This window comes from Macrotis lagotis, chromosome X (genome assembly GCF_037893015.1).
Source record: "Macrotis lagotis isolate mMagLag1 chromosome X, bilby.v1.9.chrom.fasta, whole genome shotgun sequence".
Classification (NCBI taxonomy): Eukaryota; Metazoa; Chordata; class Mammalia; order Peramelemorphia; family Peramelidae; genus Macrotis; species Macrotis lagotis.
Window position 1 is genome coordinate 424,659,985 of NC_133666.1, and position 18,024 is coordinate 424,678,008.

Sequence of the window (18,024 nt, forward strand, 5' to 3'; positions counted from 1 at the left end):
TTTCATATATGTATATGGTTCTTGAATTCAAATACATCAAACTTTTATTATAAGGAAGCTACATGTATGGTACAGTACTATCTTAAAATCTGTAATTCCCACCCCCGCCTTTTTTTAGGTTTTTGCAAGGCAAACGGGATTAAGTGGCCTTCCCAAGGCCACACAGCTAGGTAATTACTAAGTGTCTGAGACTGGATTTGAACCCATGTACTCCTGACTCCAAGGCCGGTGCTTTATTCACTATGCCACCTAGCTGCCCCCTTTCCCTTCTTTCAACAGTATTTATTGAATTATTTACTAGGTAGGGGCAACTAAAGCATATGTAAATTTATCTCATCTGTAAATATGAGGGAGCTGGGCTTGAAGATCTGCAATGTTGTTTCCAGCTCTAAATCTCATCAACCTGCATTATATATTGGCCATTTAACACAGTAAGTATACAATCACATCATATATGCTCCAAATAAGATTAACTATAACAAAGGAGATATAAAGTTAAGCAGAGAAAGTGGGAAAATATCAATAGCTAAACCCAAGGAAGGCTCATCAACAATCCTTCGATCATAACCTACCTGGTCAATATCAGCATTTCTTGGGAGGAAATACACAATATTGTTGGTGATCATCTGGGAAAGCCTGAAAATTTCAAATGTTGAAATGAATTAAGGAAAAATAACTGACACCAGCTAATTTCTACAAAATGATAATCTAGCTAGTTAAAAGATGGTCCCCAATTATGCTTTATTTTTAAATTTAATAATAAATGATAATCATTAAAAGAATAAAATCCTTACTTTAGAAGTTATCTCATTTTAAAAACTAAAATCTCTTCCAAGTCACCAGCATATTTGCTCACACCCCTAAATAAATCCAAATAAATCTGAATAGTGAGATACTGACAATTGTCAGAGATTGTCATGACATGGGCTATGGTACAGTTGCCACTAAAACATACTTGTTATATGACTCTGGGAACATCCCTTAACCTTGCAGTGCCCCAGGCAAGTTATAGTTATGATGGTGCTAGCTCTGGAGTAAATGACCTTGAATTCCAATCCCATCTCTCTGACATTCATTACAAATGCCTGCTCCCTGTGGGATTGTGAACACATTAAAAGAGGTCCCCAGGCCTTAGTTTCACATTAGTAAAAGGAGGGTAGGGGGTGGATTAGAAAGCCTTGAAAGATCCCTTCCATAACTGACAGCACAAAATAAGCAGTCATGTTGGATTTCTGAGCTTATATGGCACTGAAGCAGGGCTGTCTATATTCTCTTGGCAGATCCCAGAGGAACCCAAAGACAGAGCTCTTGAGAAACTGGTTTTAATTTGCCGAAGGTGAGGGATATAAACAACAGAAAAAAACAATGAAACAATGGTGCAAAGTTTGGACTTAGAGAAACTGGTTTGAAATCATAGCCTTGCTACTTGAGTTTGTATAAACTCTCTGGTCTTCTGTGTTTTCATTTAGAAATTTTAGTTGAGGAAAGGAAAACAGGATGCAGAAACCTAACAATGAATTGTCTTTCTGGATTTTTCGGAAAGTAAGTATATAATGCAGATGTAAGAATTTGAATCTATTAGTAAATCTCCTCTTTATGCTTCTGGACTGGGCAACATTACATTATACTGGTATACAGATAAACTCAAGGGTTTATCAAAATCAAGCCTTAGAGAAACAACGAGGTTCTGTTGAGCTCAAAATCTATGTTCCTATACAATGGCAGTAGCAACAGCTTCAGTAAGTCAATTACTGTGTCATTTGTTCATTTATTTTAGGTAAAAACAAAAACAGAACAAAAAACCCCAAATAGGTCTACAATAGCTATCACACAGAAAATTTGATACCCCTCTCCCAACACGATTTGGCAATAAAATGTCAACAATTATCACCATTTGTATGTTAAATCACAACAAGGACTTAGAAAGGATATCCATCTGGAGACATCATGGTTCTAATATCAAAGGTTTCTGCAGTAGCATAGTCTGGTCCACCCCAAGGAGGGCTGAGGAATACAACGTCTGCCTTTAAATCTGAGGCCAACTGCATGAAGTCTCCACAGATAAACTCTATCTTATCTGCTACTCCATATACTTCAGCATTGTTGTGGGCAAGATCAATTTTAGTTGGATCAATATCAATGGCAATCACTGGAAAAAGATAAAAAGAAAATGAGTATTTTATGATCCTTGTGAGATGACATTTTATCTTTGCAATGATCTGATTAAATCACTTAAAGGATTCTTAGAGGATGAAAGAAATCTTTGCTTATATTTATTTAGGTTATTCTGTTACATATATCAAAGATATAGATTTAACTGAAACATTTAAAGTTTTAATTGTGACTAGGTAGACTAGAATAAACAACTTTTTTATTAACATTTTGATGTCAGGCTAAAAAGTTATGGATAGAGATTAGATGCAGAAGAATAATGATGTTATTCTGTGATAATATTCTATCTAAAATAGTAAATAAATACATTTTCCTTGCTAATTTTTTATCATGTTAATTTTATATTTAGAGTAAATTATATTCTAAAAAAAAATTTAGCCAGATAAGTTTTTCCTGGGTTCTTAAAAAAATTTAAAAAAATTAAAGACATTTAATGAATGTCAGAAACCTTTTCCTGAGATTGTTTAATCCAACTTTACGGAACATATCTTCATCAGCTTTCTAATCTACTAACATTTGTAGCTCAGAAGCAGAATGAAAAATATGCTGACACTAATTAAAATGCAAAGGAACAAAATGTCTTTTGACATTAAATCTAGTCCTGAAAAGTGAGTGTTTTGGTCAGTTTTATTTGAAAATAAGATCTCTCTGAAAGCAGCAGAAATTGATTTTGGCCTGTGAATGAAGTGCTGACAAATGCTAAACTTTGAATTTCTACTGGAATACAGAAAATCATAGCTAGGTGCAAATAATCTTTCTACCTACACAAATATATGTATGTAAATAAATGTATGTGCATTGTGTATGTTTACATAGTTTTCTGAATGAAAAAAAAATCATAACAGGAATGCATAGGGATATTTTCAACAAAACACATACACAAACTCACTTTTTCTTTGAATGTCTCTAATACCCTAAAAATTCAAATTCTTTTCCTGGGGGGGGGGGGGGGGGGGGGGTTAAAAGGGGAAAATAATGTGGATAAATGAGATCCACCGAGATCTCTAAATTCTCAATTTTTTATGTTTGAACCCCAAACTATTTACTAGTGCTATACTACTACAAAGTATTAAAACAGATTGAAATTACATTCACTGATTAGCCTTTCTTTCTCCATTCACTCTGATCTCAGGAGTCAGAAAGTTAAAAATAGAATTTGGATAGTTCTCTCAGAAGTCTTAGCAGTTTTTTTAAAAAATACCGGAGGCTATGGGGGTAGCTAGGTGGTGCAGTAGATAGAGCACTGGCTCTGGAGTCAGGAGTACCTGAGTTCAAACCTGACCTCAGACACTTAATAATTATCTAGCTGTAGGGCCTTGAGCAAGTCACTTAACCCCACTGCCTTGCAAAAACCTAAATAATAACAACAATAATAATGATAGCCATGATTATACCTGCTCAGTTTACCTTAAACCTATACATTAGTACATTCTCTTATATCAAATGTTTCTAGATGCCTATGAAATATTTCTCCATCTGACATCTTTGCTAGATGTTTTATTTTTAGGGTTTTTTTTTCTTGGTAAGGCAATGGGGTTAAGTGACTTGCCCAAGGTCACACAGCTAGGAAATTATTAAGTGTCTCGAGGCCTCATTTGAACTCAGGACCTCCTGACTTCAGGGCTGGTGTTCTATTCACTGTGCCATCTAGCTGCCCCAATCTTTACTAGATGTTTTAGCAGGACTCAAGGGAAACTTGTTTTCCTATGGAGTAAACAATGACTTAGAGAAATACAATTTTAGATCCAGAAGCTACAATCTTTAATTGAGCTTCTAAGTCATTGAAAGGTGATATATAAGAGGACAGGACTAATGCAGTACAAATCTTCTTGCATTAATCCAGTTACAAATGTCACTTTCTAAATTCAAAATGATTTTCTGGGACTCATAAAGCTTGCCTATAGGCACACATAATCCTTCTTTCTCTTCTTAATGAGATTTTGATATATTAGGTTGGTATTTTCTATTATAGGCCCTTTGCATTAGCCAATACCTAATAAACTTCATGACTGACATCATATATAGGAAAACTAATCTGATATACTTGCATTAAAAAAAAAAACACCTCACATTAACTGCTTTGGAACATCTCATTAATCTGTCCTGGGATGAAGTAACAAAGAGAAGAGAGTGCTGGCTGGAGCTAGAAAATTTGACTTAAGACTCCTGCCTCACTTACTGTGTAATCTTAGATAAGTCACTTAGCCTCTCTTAGGCAAAGATTGCCTATCTATAAAATGGGAATAAAGGCAATAAAATGGGAATAAACAATTGGTTCACAGGGATCAAATGAGACTACTTATATAAAGTGTTTTGCAGCCTTCACAGTGTTATGTAAATGCTAATTATTATTTAACTTAGGCATCCCTGCATTGAGAAGGAATGACAGAGAACCCCAGTTAACTGAGACCAGGGTTGGCCTATCTCACTCTTCTTCCAGTCATCCTATTCAGACTAGGGAGAATGAGGTAACTAAGATCTCAACATACGCACCTCCATGTATGACAGACGCATGAAATACTACTTCCCTCATTGCTCTACTTTTCTAAAGCCTCTCTACAACCTGTTTTATTTTAGGATTTACATCATTCCTTGCATGAAATAAAGGCATAAAAACAAAGGCCTATTATTTTATGCATGATTGATTTGATTCTCTTATGAAATTCCAGCTAAGTCTCATAACAGCTATAGAGACCTGAGATAATTATTTATTTTCCTAGCTATGTTACAATTTAGCCTTATAGAACTACTAAACTTAACAAATATCTAAGACATTTTGAATTTACCTTTTATTTAGATAAACTACTGTTTATAACAGAAACTATTTTTCCATGTCAATGATGAATAACCAAGCCTCTTCTGAGTGCAACTTTTAAGAAACTGAATTTCTGATTAAGAATATTTTATTATACTTAGCTTCTTCTAAAAGGCATCTGGTAGCAACATGGCTTTTTTTGGTTAAAAGTGGTTGCAAATATTTTAAGTGTTTAAAATATGCTTCACTGTTAGCATTGCCGACTAACATATGAGCACAGAATAATACAAGATGCCAACGTTTCAATTATTTGCAGCAAACACATAGAAAGACAAAGTAAAGGAAAACAGTTTTTCTTTCCAGTAGTTGATTACCTCTTTTTCCTGTTAGGGCAAACTGAATGGCATTGCCTCCAACTCCACAAAATGCATCCACTATAATGTCACATTTGAAGGACAGATGGACACGTCCAGCAATGTGTTCAGCAATCTTTTCAGGTGTAACTGAAAACCAGCCCTCTAAAGGGGAAAATATTTCTTGTCAAGTTGTGCAAAACAAGAACCCCAGCCAAGCATAAGTATAAAGTTAAAAATAACTATAAAGAAAGTATGAATTTAACTGTGAATTACTATAAGACAGAGTATTGGGAAGACATTTAAATGGAAAAAGAAATCCTCAAAGTCAAAGAAAACGAATTACAATTAGCAAGAGTTTGGGACTGGAATTCAAATCTTTTGAATTTTAGAGATACATTTTATAACATCAATGATTTTTACATTTATTGAATCTTTTAAATTTTTTGCTTTGCTATTTAAATTTCAAACTTTGAGACAATATCAGCTTTATAAACAAAGGAGTCAATTCCTATGTACCTCTCAAATATAAACTTTCCTCCTCTACCCACCCAACATACAACCTCTGAGCCTCTACTAAGAGGACTTTGGACTTTTCACAGAACTTAGAAGCAAATGTTCATTTTGACAATTAGGACTTCTACAAATGTAAAAGTCTGGTTCTTTCTTAGAAAGAAAACAAGTTATAATTTTTAGATAATCCAAACATTCAAGTATATAATAATTTTCTATCTTGCTCAGTTATGGTGGAAGCCAACGGAATATAAACTCAAAATTTTCAGTATTTAGTTAACTAAATACCAGCAGGTAGAAGCAGTAGCAGGGTAACTGAAGAACTAGATCCAGAGTCATAAACAACAGGGTCAAGTTCTGCCTCTGTGACCAACATAGTAGGTGAGGACATTCTATTTAATGTCACTATATTTTGTTTTCTAAAAACATAATAAATGATACAACAAAGAATTATCTATCTGAATCTTTACATTTCATCAACACAGATTGCTTTACCTTTATCTAATTTAATCCCATCATCAAAACGTGAGAACAGCCTATATCTCTGAGCCCAATACTTGGCCAGTTCAGGAACAGCAGCAATTTCTGGAGGGAGGGGATTTAGAGTCTTGTTCTTTTTCTTGTTTTTCTTTTTCTTCTTCTTTGTTTCAACTATAGTAAGGTATACAAAAATGCAGAAAAATTTAAAAGACTATTTATGACAAATACAGTACAGGAAAACTATCCAAAATAAAAGGACAAAATGTCTTCATTATATTATTATTATAAGTAAAAAAGAAAATCTGCTTTCCTTAACTGATAATACTGAGCTCCTTACTTATGGCAAGTTAATTCTTTCTTGAGATATCTTGAACAAACAATATGCATATATGTATGATTTTGTATCTTTTGTAAAGTCTTTGTTGGAAGACAGAGATAAGGTGTGGGTAAGATGGAATGTGCATCCCTAAACAGATTACTTTTTTCTTTATATTTCCAGTACTGGAATGTCTAGCACAAACAAGGAATTAGATTGGTTGAGCTATGAATTGGTATAACCATTCTGAACTAAGCTAAAAAACAAAATAATTAAAATGCCCACACCTTCTGACCAGAAATTCTATGCTAGGCATTTACCTCGGTCCTTATCATGGTGCCTACTACTTATTATTTGTTTCATAAATGCTTGGTGACATGATCTGACTTGAGATCAAAGTCAGAAAGGCTTTCTAAACAAAATATAGTCACAAGGACACTTTCTGTGATAACAAAGAACTGAAAAAAAAATAGGCACACCCATCATTTGAAGAAAGCCTTGATGAATTATGATAGTCATCATTATAATGGGATATACTACTGCATAAAACATAATGAATATTAAGAATTCAGAATAGTAAATTTAGACATAAGAATTGATGCAAAGCAATGTAAAACAGAACCAGGAAAACAATATACATGACTACTGTAATAATGTAAAAAGAACAACAAAAAATTGAAGCAGAGTGTTATGTGATTATACAAACCTATTTCTGGAGATGAATGAAAAATTCCTTAATTGCAGACATACAGCACTATTTGTATAATGTATTGATAACTGAAGTATTGGGTGTTTTTTTTGCTAAATTATTTTTCTTCTTTTTAAGTAAAAAATTAAAAAAACAAAGTAAACTTCCAAAAAAGTAGAAACTATCTTCAAAGGAATGGTAGATTCGATCTACCTTATTTGCTAGAGCACTACCATTTTTGTTTGTCCCAAAGAGGGTTGAGTGAGTGAAGACTGCAAAGTGACAATTCATAACCAACATAAGTCAGTAATCAACTATTTTCACTTGTTTTCTCAACCCCAATTTTTTTAAAGAAAAAAAAAAGCAGAGGTCATGCTGGAGCCCTGGCCAGATTAATGCTGAACTAACCATATTTTTTCCTACCCAGTTCTGGGCTCTCTTTGTTTGTTCTTCTATGCTACTTCATTTTGTAATCTTCTGAGGATTTAATTGCTATTTCTATGCTAATGATCCTCAGATTTACCTATTCACCTCAGACCTCTCAGTTGACCCTTTAGTCTTGCATTCCAATTTCAAATAATTTGAAATGGAATTCCCCTCCCCAAACTCTTCTCACTTTCAAATTTCACCCTTACTGTCAAGGATAGTACCATCTTAGGAGTCATCCTGGATGATATTATCATGATTCCTCATTATCTCTCACCCTCCCATATCCACTCTATTGCCAAGGCTGCCAATTTCACCTTTGCAATGTCTCTCAAATATACTCCCTTCTCTCCTCTGACACCCTGGTGCAGGACCTTATCACCTCATACCTAGACTATAGCAATAATTTGCAGGTGATCTGCTTGTCTCCTTTCATTCCATTTCAATCCATTCTCCATTCAACTTCCAATGTAATTTTCCTAAAGTGCGAACTCTACCCTGTCACTCCTCTGTTCACCCTCAAATAAACTTCATCAGCTCCCTATTGCTCAAGGATCAAATACAAAAGCCTGTTTTTGGCATTCAAAGCCCTTTATAATATAGTTCCCTCCTACTTTTGCAGTCTTCTTACTGACCATTCTGTACTCTGATCCAGTGACAATGACTTCCTTGCTATTCCACATATGCCTTTTTTTTGCTTTGGGTATTTTCTCTGGCTGGCTGTCATGACTAGAATTTTTCTCCCTCCTTATTATCTCTGCCTACTGGCTTCTATGACTTCTTTCAGATCCAAGTAAAATCCCACTTTCTAAAGAAAATCTTTCTAGAGTTTTACTTCTTTTAATTCTTTCCTACTTTTCTTAAGTATAGGTTGTTTTGTATATATTTCTTTGCCTGTTATCATCCCTATTAAACTTAAGCTCCTTGAAAACAGGGGTTCTCTTGACACTGTATGCCCAAAGTTTAGCAAACTTCCAGGATTAAAGCAGGCACTTAAAAATATCTCATGGTTTATGGTATGAACTGTGTTGGTACAAGGAATACCGAGACCAATAAATACATCAGCTCTTAGAACATCATAGTAAATATTTTTCTGAATCTATTACAAATGAGTAAACTCGTTCTTACCATCTGTTTCTAATTGCAGATAATCTGGAATATCTAGAGTAACCAGTTGTCTTTCAGGAACACATTTATGTTCTTCTGTTACAGTTATTTTGTTATCCTCTTTATTTTTTTCAATTTCAAATTCATTGGTTGAAGAAAATACATCACACTTTGCAGGTTCCAGGTTACTGATCTCAAAATGGCCATCACAATTTTTAACAGATCTTTCTGGTTCATCTGAATCACTGCTTGAGCAAGTATCTTGTGCATCATCCTGAGGATCCTGTATCTCCTCCATTGGCTCATTAACCCATTTGAGGAACTTTTCCACCTGGAATTTTATCACAAACAATTATAATAGAATATGTTCTCTCAGATTACTGATATTTAAATTGCCCAATGTTTCAAAGAATAAATTCTTTTTTTCAGATTTTTTTTTTCAAGGCAATGGGGTTAAGCAGCTTGCACAAGGCCATACAGCTAGGTAATTATCAAGTGTCTGAGGTCAGACTTGAACTCAGGTACTCCTGACTCCAAGGCTGGTGCTCTATTCACTGCACCACTTCACCACCCCCAAAGAATAAATTCTAACAAGAATATTTTAATGACAAGTGAACACTGATTCATTCAACACAATCAATCCATTGAAGCAATTCTGAGCAACATGCTATCCTGACTTTCTATGGCTCATTATAGTACAAGGAAGAAGGCATCTGAGTTCCTAAAAATGATCTGCTATGAAGAATACTTCAGTTATACTATCATCTTGCTTCTGTTTTAGGAAGATTTGGACAGAGAATTTTTTTAAAGTAATATAATAATATAGATTTATACCCATCAACAGTCTGGCTTCCAATCCAATCTACCTCTATCCCAACCCTCTCTCCACCTAGCATGCAGGGATACAATCCATGTGGAAAAGAGGTCAATGATCATACCAACTACTGACCAGCTCAGCTAGGCAAATCAACTTAGATAAAGGAGAAAGGGATCATGAAGAAGACACCAGAAGCAGTCAATGGTAACTGAGTCAAATCACTGTCACTATTTTAACCACTATCTTCCCAGAGGCCACAATGGAAATAGTTCAGGACTATGGAGTCTAGCACTACTCATGCAAGAATCATGTAGGGAAAAAAGTCCAGGTGGAGATCTAACCTGAAAACTGCTTTGGCAGATCCATCAGCTCTTGTCTTCAGAAGTCATAGTTAAAGAAGACCAAGAAAAGAAATTTCTTACCAACAAAGTCCTTGGCATTGTCCAATGGTCTCATATCATAAAGAGGTATGATTTTACTGTAAAAAATGATATTAAAGGTGCAGTGCCATCTGCTTTGCCACGGAACCCTATAATTCACCAGAGACCTTTCCACCTGACTTGCAATCTCCTATATAGGTTGTCTCTTTCATTAGAATAATAATCTGTAAGAGCAAGGAATGGCTCTACTTTTCTACATGTGTTTTTGAGTGTCTACTAAATATTTTTACATTTGTTCTCCCTGAGAAGAAACTTTAAATGTCTTAACTAGCATCAAAGAAAATGGGGACAAAGTTTGAATACTTTATTATAATTACTTACATGTGTACACATTTCCTAATATATTGGAAAGGACCAAGATGACTTAATTTTTGCCTTTGTATCCATAGACAAAGTCTAGTACATAGTCTGGCACATAGGTTGAACGAATATTAATTTCTAAAAACTAATAAGGACAAATTTAAGTGAACCTTTAATTAAGCCTCAAGCTCAGAATTTATCCTTTCTTAAACGACAGGTACCATCACCAACAATAGGATTAATCTTGATGGAAACGGCATGAAGGGAAAAAAACAAAACAAAAATTGGGAATAAACTCTTTGAAGTTGTCCATGAGGAGGAATGCAAGCCAGAGAACCTGGCTTCAAAAAATCAACTACTAAAATAACAACACGAATTTTATGTCTGAGAGTCAATGTACCAAGACACAATCACAAAATACAGAACACCTTTTACAGAAAGAAAGACATGCAAATATCCAGATAGGGCATTACAGCTATATAAATCACAATTTAGTTATACCTTACTCAAAGTCTTACTCTTCCGGGAAAACGGTCTTTCTGAGTCTTCAGGAAAGAAGATGTGTTTATTTTTTGTGTTTATTTGTCTGCGCATGTCTAGAAATTGTGTTTTATGCTTCACATCTTTGTCTAGGTATTTAATTTTCCGATGACTAAAATTTGAAATTCCACCATATCTGCAAACAAAAATCAAGACATCAGCTGGCTAAAAGTTCATGTTAGGAAATAATACAGAGGAACTATAGCTAAATCCTTTTTTTAATTGATATTTTTTCCAATGGTTAACATTTGTATTGTATTTTAATGTTTTCAAAGCCTTTCAAACACTGTCTCATTTGACCAGAAGCAGCAAGGGCATTTTGTTTTTAAGACAAGACCACTCAAAGATGTTAGAAATGTAGTCAAGACACATTTATTTCTAATTATTTCCAAGGTCTAATTTATTGATTTTAAAAAAAAGGCAAAACTAAATATCCAAACCTGGAGGACTAGTCAAGCTCTTAAAAAAAAAAAGATGCAAACAAAATACTAAAACTCATTAACAGCAAAATTCTATAGACCCTTAGTATGAATATAGATTTAATTATTTTGCCCTGTAGCATTGATTTCCAAATCTGGTTTCATGGCAACCCAGGCAGGGTTATCTTTAAGTTACTTCAAGTTGTCATAAAATTCTTGCATTAAATTACTCTTAAATCACAAAATTAAGTGTAGTAAATGTTCATTCATTCAAAGAATTTAAAGTCTGTGCTTCTCTGGTCTTCCCTATCTTAAATGATCAATCCTCTGAAATCCTAGGGTATCAATATTTTCTCATTATTTCATGAACATACACTTCAAATTTCTCTAAGACTATTGGATAATAATGCCAAACATGAACTATACATTCAATATATACTTGCTGATTGATTTCAGCTAATGAAACTTTTTACAAGTGATTTGAATGTCGGTTTTCATTTCCTGATCAAGTGCATTGATAATCGGTACTATTATTTGGTATATATTTTTATACTTTTTTCCTATTCAAATTTTAGGGTTGTCATATTCAGATTAAATCAGTTTATTATGTAAAGACATTAGAATATAACTCAATATATGACAATTATATTTTATATAAATTACTATTTTGAAGTTGGTTAAAACAGTTTAGATTTTGTAGAGACAAGATATTCAATACTTCAAGAGGTAAGTATAATACAAACAGTATTAGCTCTGATATCAGAGGATGATAAAAGTTCAAATCTAGTTTCTAACACTTGTAGTCTGATGACCTTGAGGAAGTCATTTAACCCCCTGAGAACCTGGTTCTTTAACTACAAAAAGAGAGGTTTGAACTAGACAGATTCTGAGATCCCTTTCAGTTCCAGAGAGATCACCTTATGTATTAAAAGAACTGAAATAAGCAGTGGCAGTCATTAAGATAATAATGGCTAGAATGTATATGGTTCTTTACATTTTACACCATGTTTTAGATAAGTTCTCTCATTTGAACCTCACAATAATTCTGGGAGGATTACCCCCATTTTACAGATGAGAAAGCCAAGGCTGACTGAAGATAATTATTTTCCAGGGTTACACAGCTAATAAATACCTGAGACCAGATTTTGACAATCTTCCTGTTTCAAGTCCAGCACTATGTACCAAGCACCCTAGTTGAGGATAGCTATCTTCATATAGTAATTTGAGTTTTCTTCTCATTTTAAACGGAGTTGCCCTGTCCCAGATGGTTATAGAGGAAAAGTAAGGCTGGGGACTTAATACAGCCCTCCATCACTTAAATACAATTCACTTGCATGTCATGACATCACATTCCTGATGTCACGATCCTCTTTGAGAGTGAAGGACAAACAACAATCAACTTTAACATAAATTCAAGCAAATAAATAATGTAGTAGCACATAACCATTGTATAAGTGTCAAGTTAAAAACAAATCACATCATTAATTTTTATCTTACTATGAAACCTCAAAACAATCTCTACAAACAAATGCAATAAAGTGATAGCAAAAGCTTATTATTTCGTCCTTTGTTAAGAGAGGAAGTCTGTTTGCTTTAGCTTTAACATGGCAGTATCATCACTAATAGTATTTAATCTGAGTTTTGTTAATATTGTGATAGTTTTCCTTTACTTTATTTTTTGATTCATTGTGTAATATGAAAGAGTTACCATATTTCTTTGAATTCTTCCAGTTTATGACACAATTCTATTTTCAGACTCATATATAAAGTATCTGCTATTTCCTGTGTGGGGCAATGTGCCAAGCACATTAAAAATCTCTAAATCAATAGCTATGTTCTAAACAGCTGCTTTCATTGAAAATTTTTGTGGACTTATTTTGTATTCCGCTACCTTACTGAAGCTATTTAATATTTCAACAATCTTTTTTTTTAAAGGTTTTTACAGGGCAAATGGGGTTAAGTGGCTAGGTAATTATTAAGTGTCTGAGGCGGGATTTAAACTCAGGTACTCCTGACTCCAGGACCAGTGCTCTATCAATGGCGCCACCTAGCCACCCCTCAACTATCTTTTGTGGCTGTTACCTCTCTTCTGTATAATAACTGACATTTATAAAGCACCCTCAAGTCTGTAGGGCTCTACATTTTGATTTGAGCTTCACAATCTTCCTCTATCTTAGTATAGTTGGTATTATGACCTTCATTTTTCAGAGGAAAATGAGATTCAGAACCATATTAGAACTACTAAGCAGTCAAGGTGAGAACTGAATCCAGATATTTCTGATCTCCAAAAATTCAATTTACTACCATATTATCCATAGACATAATCATTCTGTCTCCTCTCTGCTAATGCTTATTCCATTTTTTGTCTTGTCTTTTGGAAGTAATGGAGACAATCTGCATTTTTTACTTTAACTGTATTAGAGGGAAAGCAGATTCTAGTGTTTTTCTGACTTCTTAATTTTAGAAAGATGCCCTATCATGTTAAGCATTGCAAAGGTCCTTTTGTTTCTGTGCTTTTAGTGTTAATATGAGTGCTGTGATTTATTGATTAAATGTATTTATTAACATAATCAAATAATTTTATTACTTTGAACAAATGTCAAATCCTTACATACTTGCTAATAAACCAAGTTAGTTCATTTTACCTTTAATATTAAACAATTTTCTCTTGTTTTTTCTTTTGTTAATAAATGTTTAGGGATATAAATTTACATAGAATCACTGTTAAGTCACATTTTATCAGTTTTGGTATGCTATATTACATCATTTGTTAATTGTGTTTTATTCATTTCACATTTGGTTTTTTGCTCATTATTTGTACACATTATTTTAAGTTATGCATGTTTTATTTACATTCTTTTATTACTATTTTCACTGTTATGGGATATAAAGGTTATGTTTTAAGTTTTCTGCCTTTATCACAAAAGATGAACTCTTTAGGTATTTAAAATATCATTTCTTATTTATTTATTTGCAAGGCAGTGGGATTAAGTTACTTCCCCAAGGCCACACAGCTAGGTAATTATTAAGTGTCTGAGGCCACATTTGAACTCAGGTCCTCCGGACTCCAGGGCTGGTGCTACATTCACTGGCACCACCTAGATGCCCCATCAAATCAAGTTCTTAACAACATTCCTTTCAAATCTGTAATGTCTTCCTTCTTTTTGTTTCAGTCATCAATTTGAATAACAGAAAGTTTTAAGACCAATAATCTATTTCCTACTCGAGTCTTTTTTTCAATTTTTGAAAATGTTAACAGAATTTTAAAAAATTAAGCTTTTCCTTTATGCCATGAATATTTATTGTTCAGTTTTGCTATCTAGGATATTAATGAGTATGATATAGTTTACCAGTTTTGATACTACTTTCATTTTAGCTTTATCATAAAATAAAATGCAACTTCTCTGTAGTAACCTGAAGGAAACAAATTTTGCTTCCTTCATTTTAAATCTATGGTTTATTAGATGTGCTTTAACAATGTTAAATTTTATTATCTAATCTATTTTGGAACCAGATTCTTTTTATGAGGTAAATTATATTCATTTACATTCAGGGCTATAATTTTTGTGATACTGTTACATTATTATTATTTTTTAAAAATCAGCTTAAGAGTAAGCAAATAATATATCTTGTTTCCTAAGGATAAATGCCTGACTCTACATAGTTCACTCTGCCTCTCCTCTAAATAAATAAAAGCAAAACACTGATCCTACAATTCTTTGCAAAGTTTTCTGCCTTTTGCCGATTCTGGGTAGAACTGATTGCACTTCACAAGCTGCTAATTTCAGCCTCTAATTCACAGTGTGCTTCCTTAAAAAAGGAGAATATAAAATTAACAAAAGATTATCTCTATCTTACAATATATAATGAGTCATATTCATAACTTTCAGAAAAAGGAACATCTCTCTATACCTTGTCCTAATCAGACTATAAAGGGTGGACTAGTTGCAGTTTAAGGATACTGATAGGAAGCTGGAGATTCTCCACCAGGAGGGCAGTTAGGATGGAGAAAGACTTTTAAGTTTTTTGCCATATTAGAGAAATTGAAAGAATTTTGAACATTTAGGACATTTTATGAAAGACAATGACAGTGATCTTAAGTATTTAAAGAACTATCATGTAGAAAAGAGATAGCTTTGTTTTTTTTCATGGAGAGCAGAATGAGGAACAAATAGGTTACAAAAGCATTAAGAACAGGAAAAACTTCCTCACCTTTGGAACTATCAAAAATGGAATGAGCTACCTAAACAGAGAATGAATTCTCTCTTCTGAAGAGGTTAACCTAGAGAATAGTGAAGGCTCAAATTCTATGCAAGTAGTTTGAGTCACAATTTATTAATTACTTGCTTTAAAGACTTTTGTTTATCTTGATAAGTTCCTTGCTTCATAGATAGTTTACATGCCAAAATCCCTGATAAGTTCTGGGCTGCTCTGCATTAAGGTCTGTAATTTTTGTTTACACTAAACAATGTCATTAACAATATGCTCATTTTGCTACATAGGAGAGCATATTTACTAAATCACACCCCAAGTTCTCCTTTAGTGTCTCACTCTGGATAAGAAATCTTTTATTATTATAAAAATCAGGTTTTTGTATGTGATTTATTCCATATGTGTGTGTATAATTTTAATCCAAGTGATAAGGAAACTGATACTCTTGACTTGACTATTCATTACTTGGCTAATAAAGTAGCCATGTCTTGACTAATAAAAAAGACAAATCAAACCCAGGTCTTCTAACTCAAAATTGGGTTCAATTCAATTGCCACATAATAGTTTTAAAAGTATTTTAAATATAATAACAGAATCTAATGGAAAAATTCTATATGCTCTCTCTTATCCCTCCTTGACCCCCCAAAACTTGGCTCCACATAATTTTAGAATACATATGTTCTAAAAAAATAAGGTCAAAATAGGAAGACCTTATGGGGAGAAAATCATTATTAGTTCTGGAGGACTTTGATACTGATATATGTATCAAAGTTTACAGAGTTCTATTAAAATAATAATTATTAATAAGAATTATTGGAAAGAATGATTACCTCTATTTCAAGTTGTTGTTTAGGAACTTACAACAGCTATTAATTGGCAAATTAAGAAAAAGACCAAACAAACAAAAAAAAAAGGGGGGAAGAATAGAATTAAAAGTCTCAGGAAAAAGTTGCATCACAGAAAACAGAAAAAAAATTAATAACTAAATGTAATTTAGAAGAAGCACGCCAATAGGATTTTTAAAGGCTGAAAAGCTAGAGAATAAAACTCATTAATATAACCTTGGGTCTCCAAGAAAAATGTTGACAAATCAAATCTGGGGGCAGCTAAGTGGCACAGTGGCTAGAGTAAGAGTACTAGTCCTGGAGTCAGGAGGACCTAAGTTCAAAATCTGACCCCAGACTTAATAATTGCCTAGCGGTGTGACCTTGAGCAAGTCCCTTAACTCCATTGCCTTAAATAAAAAAAAATTTTAAAAAAGAAACCAAATCTTTTTTCCTCCCTTTGGTTTTTGCAAGGCAATGAGGTTAAGTGACTTGCCCGAGGTCACACAGCTAAGTAATTATTAAGTAATTGGTTTCTCAATAATTTTTCCATTAGATTCTGTTATATTATAGTTAAAAATACTTTAAAAACTATAATGTGGCAAATGGATTGAATCCAATTTTGAGTTAGAAGACCTGGATTTAAAAACTATAATGTGGCAAATGGATTGAATCCAATTTTGAGTTAGAAGACCTGGATTTGGGTCTAAAATCTGGCTACTTTATTAGCCAAATAATGAATAGGCAAGTCAGAGTGTCAGTTTCCTTATCACTCAGGATTAAGGGTATATACACACACACATATTGTACTCATACATGTGCACAGTCACACACTCAATAACCCAAAGTCTTAGTGCATTTTAAAATCTTTAAACTAAGACTTTTGGGATACTATATACATGTGTACATATGTATGCATATAAACCCTAAAGTGCTCAAGTAAGTTATTAATATTTTCATTTCTAAAATTTCTCACAGTTGCTAATTCTTTAGTTATAGGTATTTCTACTCTTAACTTTGTAAATGAGTTAATGGCTTACAAAAGAATATTAAATGAAAGAAAGCTTTTATTTAAAGTAAACCCTGCTGTGAATCCTTTGTTTTTTTTGAATCCTCTTTTAAAATGAAATAATCACTAATATGATATCTAGATTGGGATAGTTGTTTAGTTGTCATTATTGTTCAGTTGTTTGGCTATATCTGACCCTTCAAGACTCCTGTGAACTGTATTGTTCATGGAGTTTTCATGGCAAAGATACTGGTGTGGTTTGCCATTTTCTTCTCCAGTAGATAAAAGAAAACAGAGGTTAAGTGATTTGCCCAGGATCAAACACTAATAAGTGCCTGAGGCTAGAGGACTGACCCTGAAGTGAGATCCAACTCTAGCCTCAGGCACTTATTAGTGTTTGATCCTGGGCAAATCACTTAACCTCCGTTTGCTCTAAGAACTGTTCATACAAAGAAAGGTAAAAGCCATACTGCCTTAGGCTGCTGATAATCTGATGGAAGAGACAACATATAATTAACTAAGTACATATAAATTCAAGAAAGAGCTGGAAGTAAAGGAGAGAGATAGGGAATGAGACAGTGTAGAGGGGACATAAAAATCCCAGAGAGGAAGGCTGGAAGATGGAAAAAGACCTCAGAAGGTAGGATTTGAAC

The 18,024-nt window shown here is 33.5% G+C and overlaps 1 protein-coding gene across 1 annotated transcript in view; it reads right to left on the bottom strand.

The window, feature by feature from the left end:
- TGS1 (trimethylguanosine synthase 1) overlaps positions 1-18,024 on the bottom strand; it is a 54,030-nt gene that overhangs the window by 18,024 nt on the left and 17,982 nt on the right. The window contains exons 7-12 of the mRNA XM_074202429.1: positions 10,869-11,043; positions 8,832-9,141; positions 6,289-6,444; positions 5,302-5,445; positions 1,931-2,149; positions 573-649 (exon numbers count right to left, since the gene is read on the bottom strand). Of these exons, the coding sequence (XP_074058530.1) occupies positions 573-649; positions 1,931-2,149; positions 5,302-5,445; positions 6,289-6,444; positions 8,832-9,141; positions 10,869-11,043 (1,081 nt within the window). The remainder of the gene's footprint in view (positions 1-572; positions 650-1,930; positions 2,150-5,301; positions 5,446-6,288; positions 6,445-8,831; positions 9,142-10,868; positions 11,044-18,024) is intronic.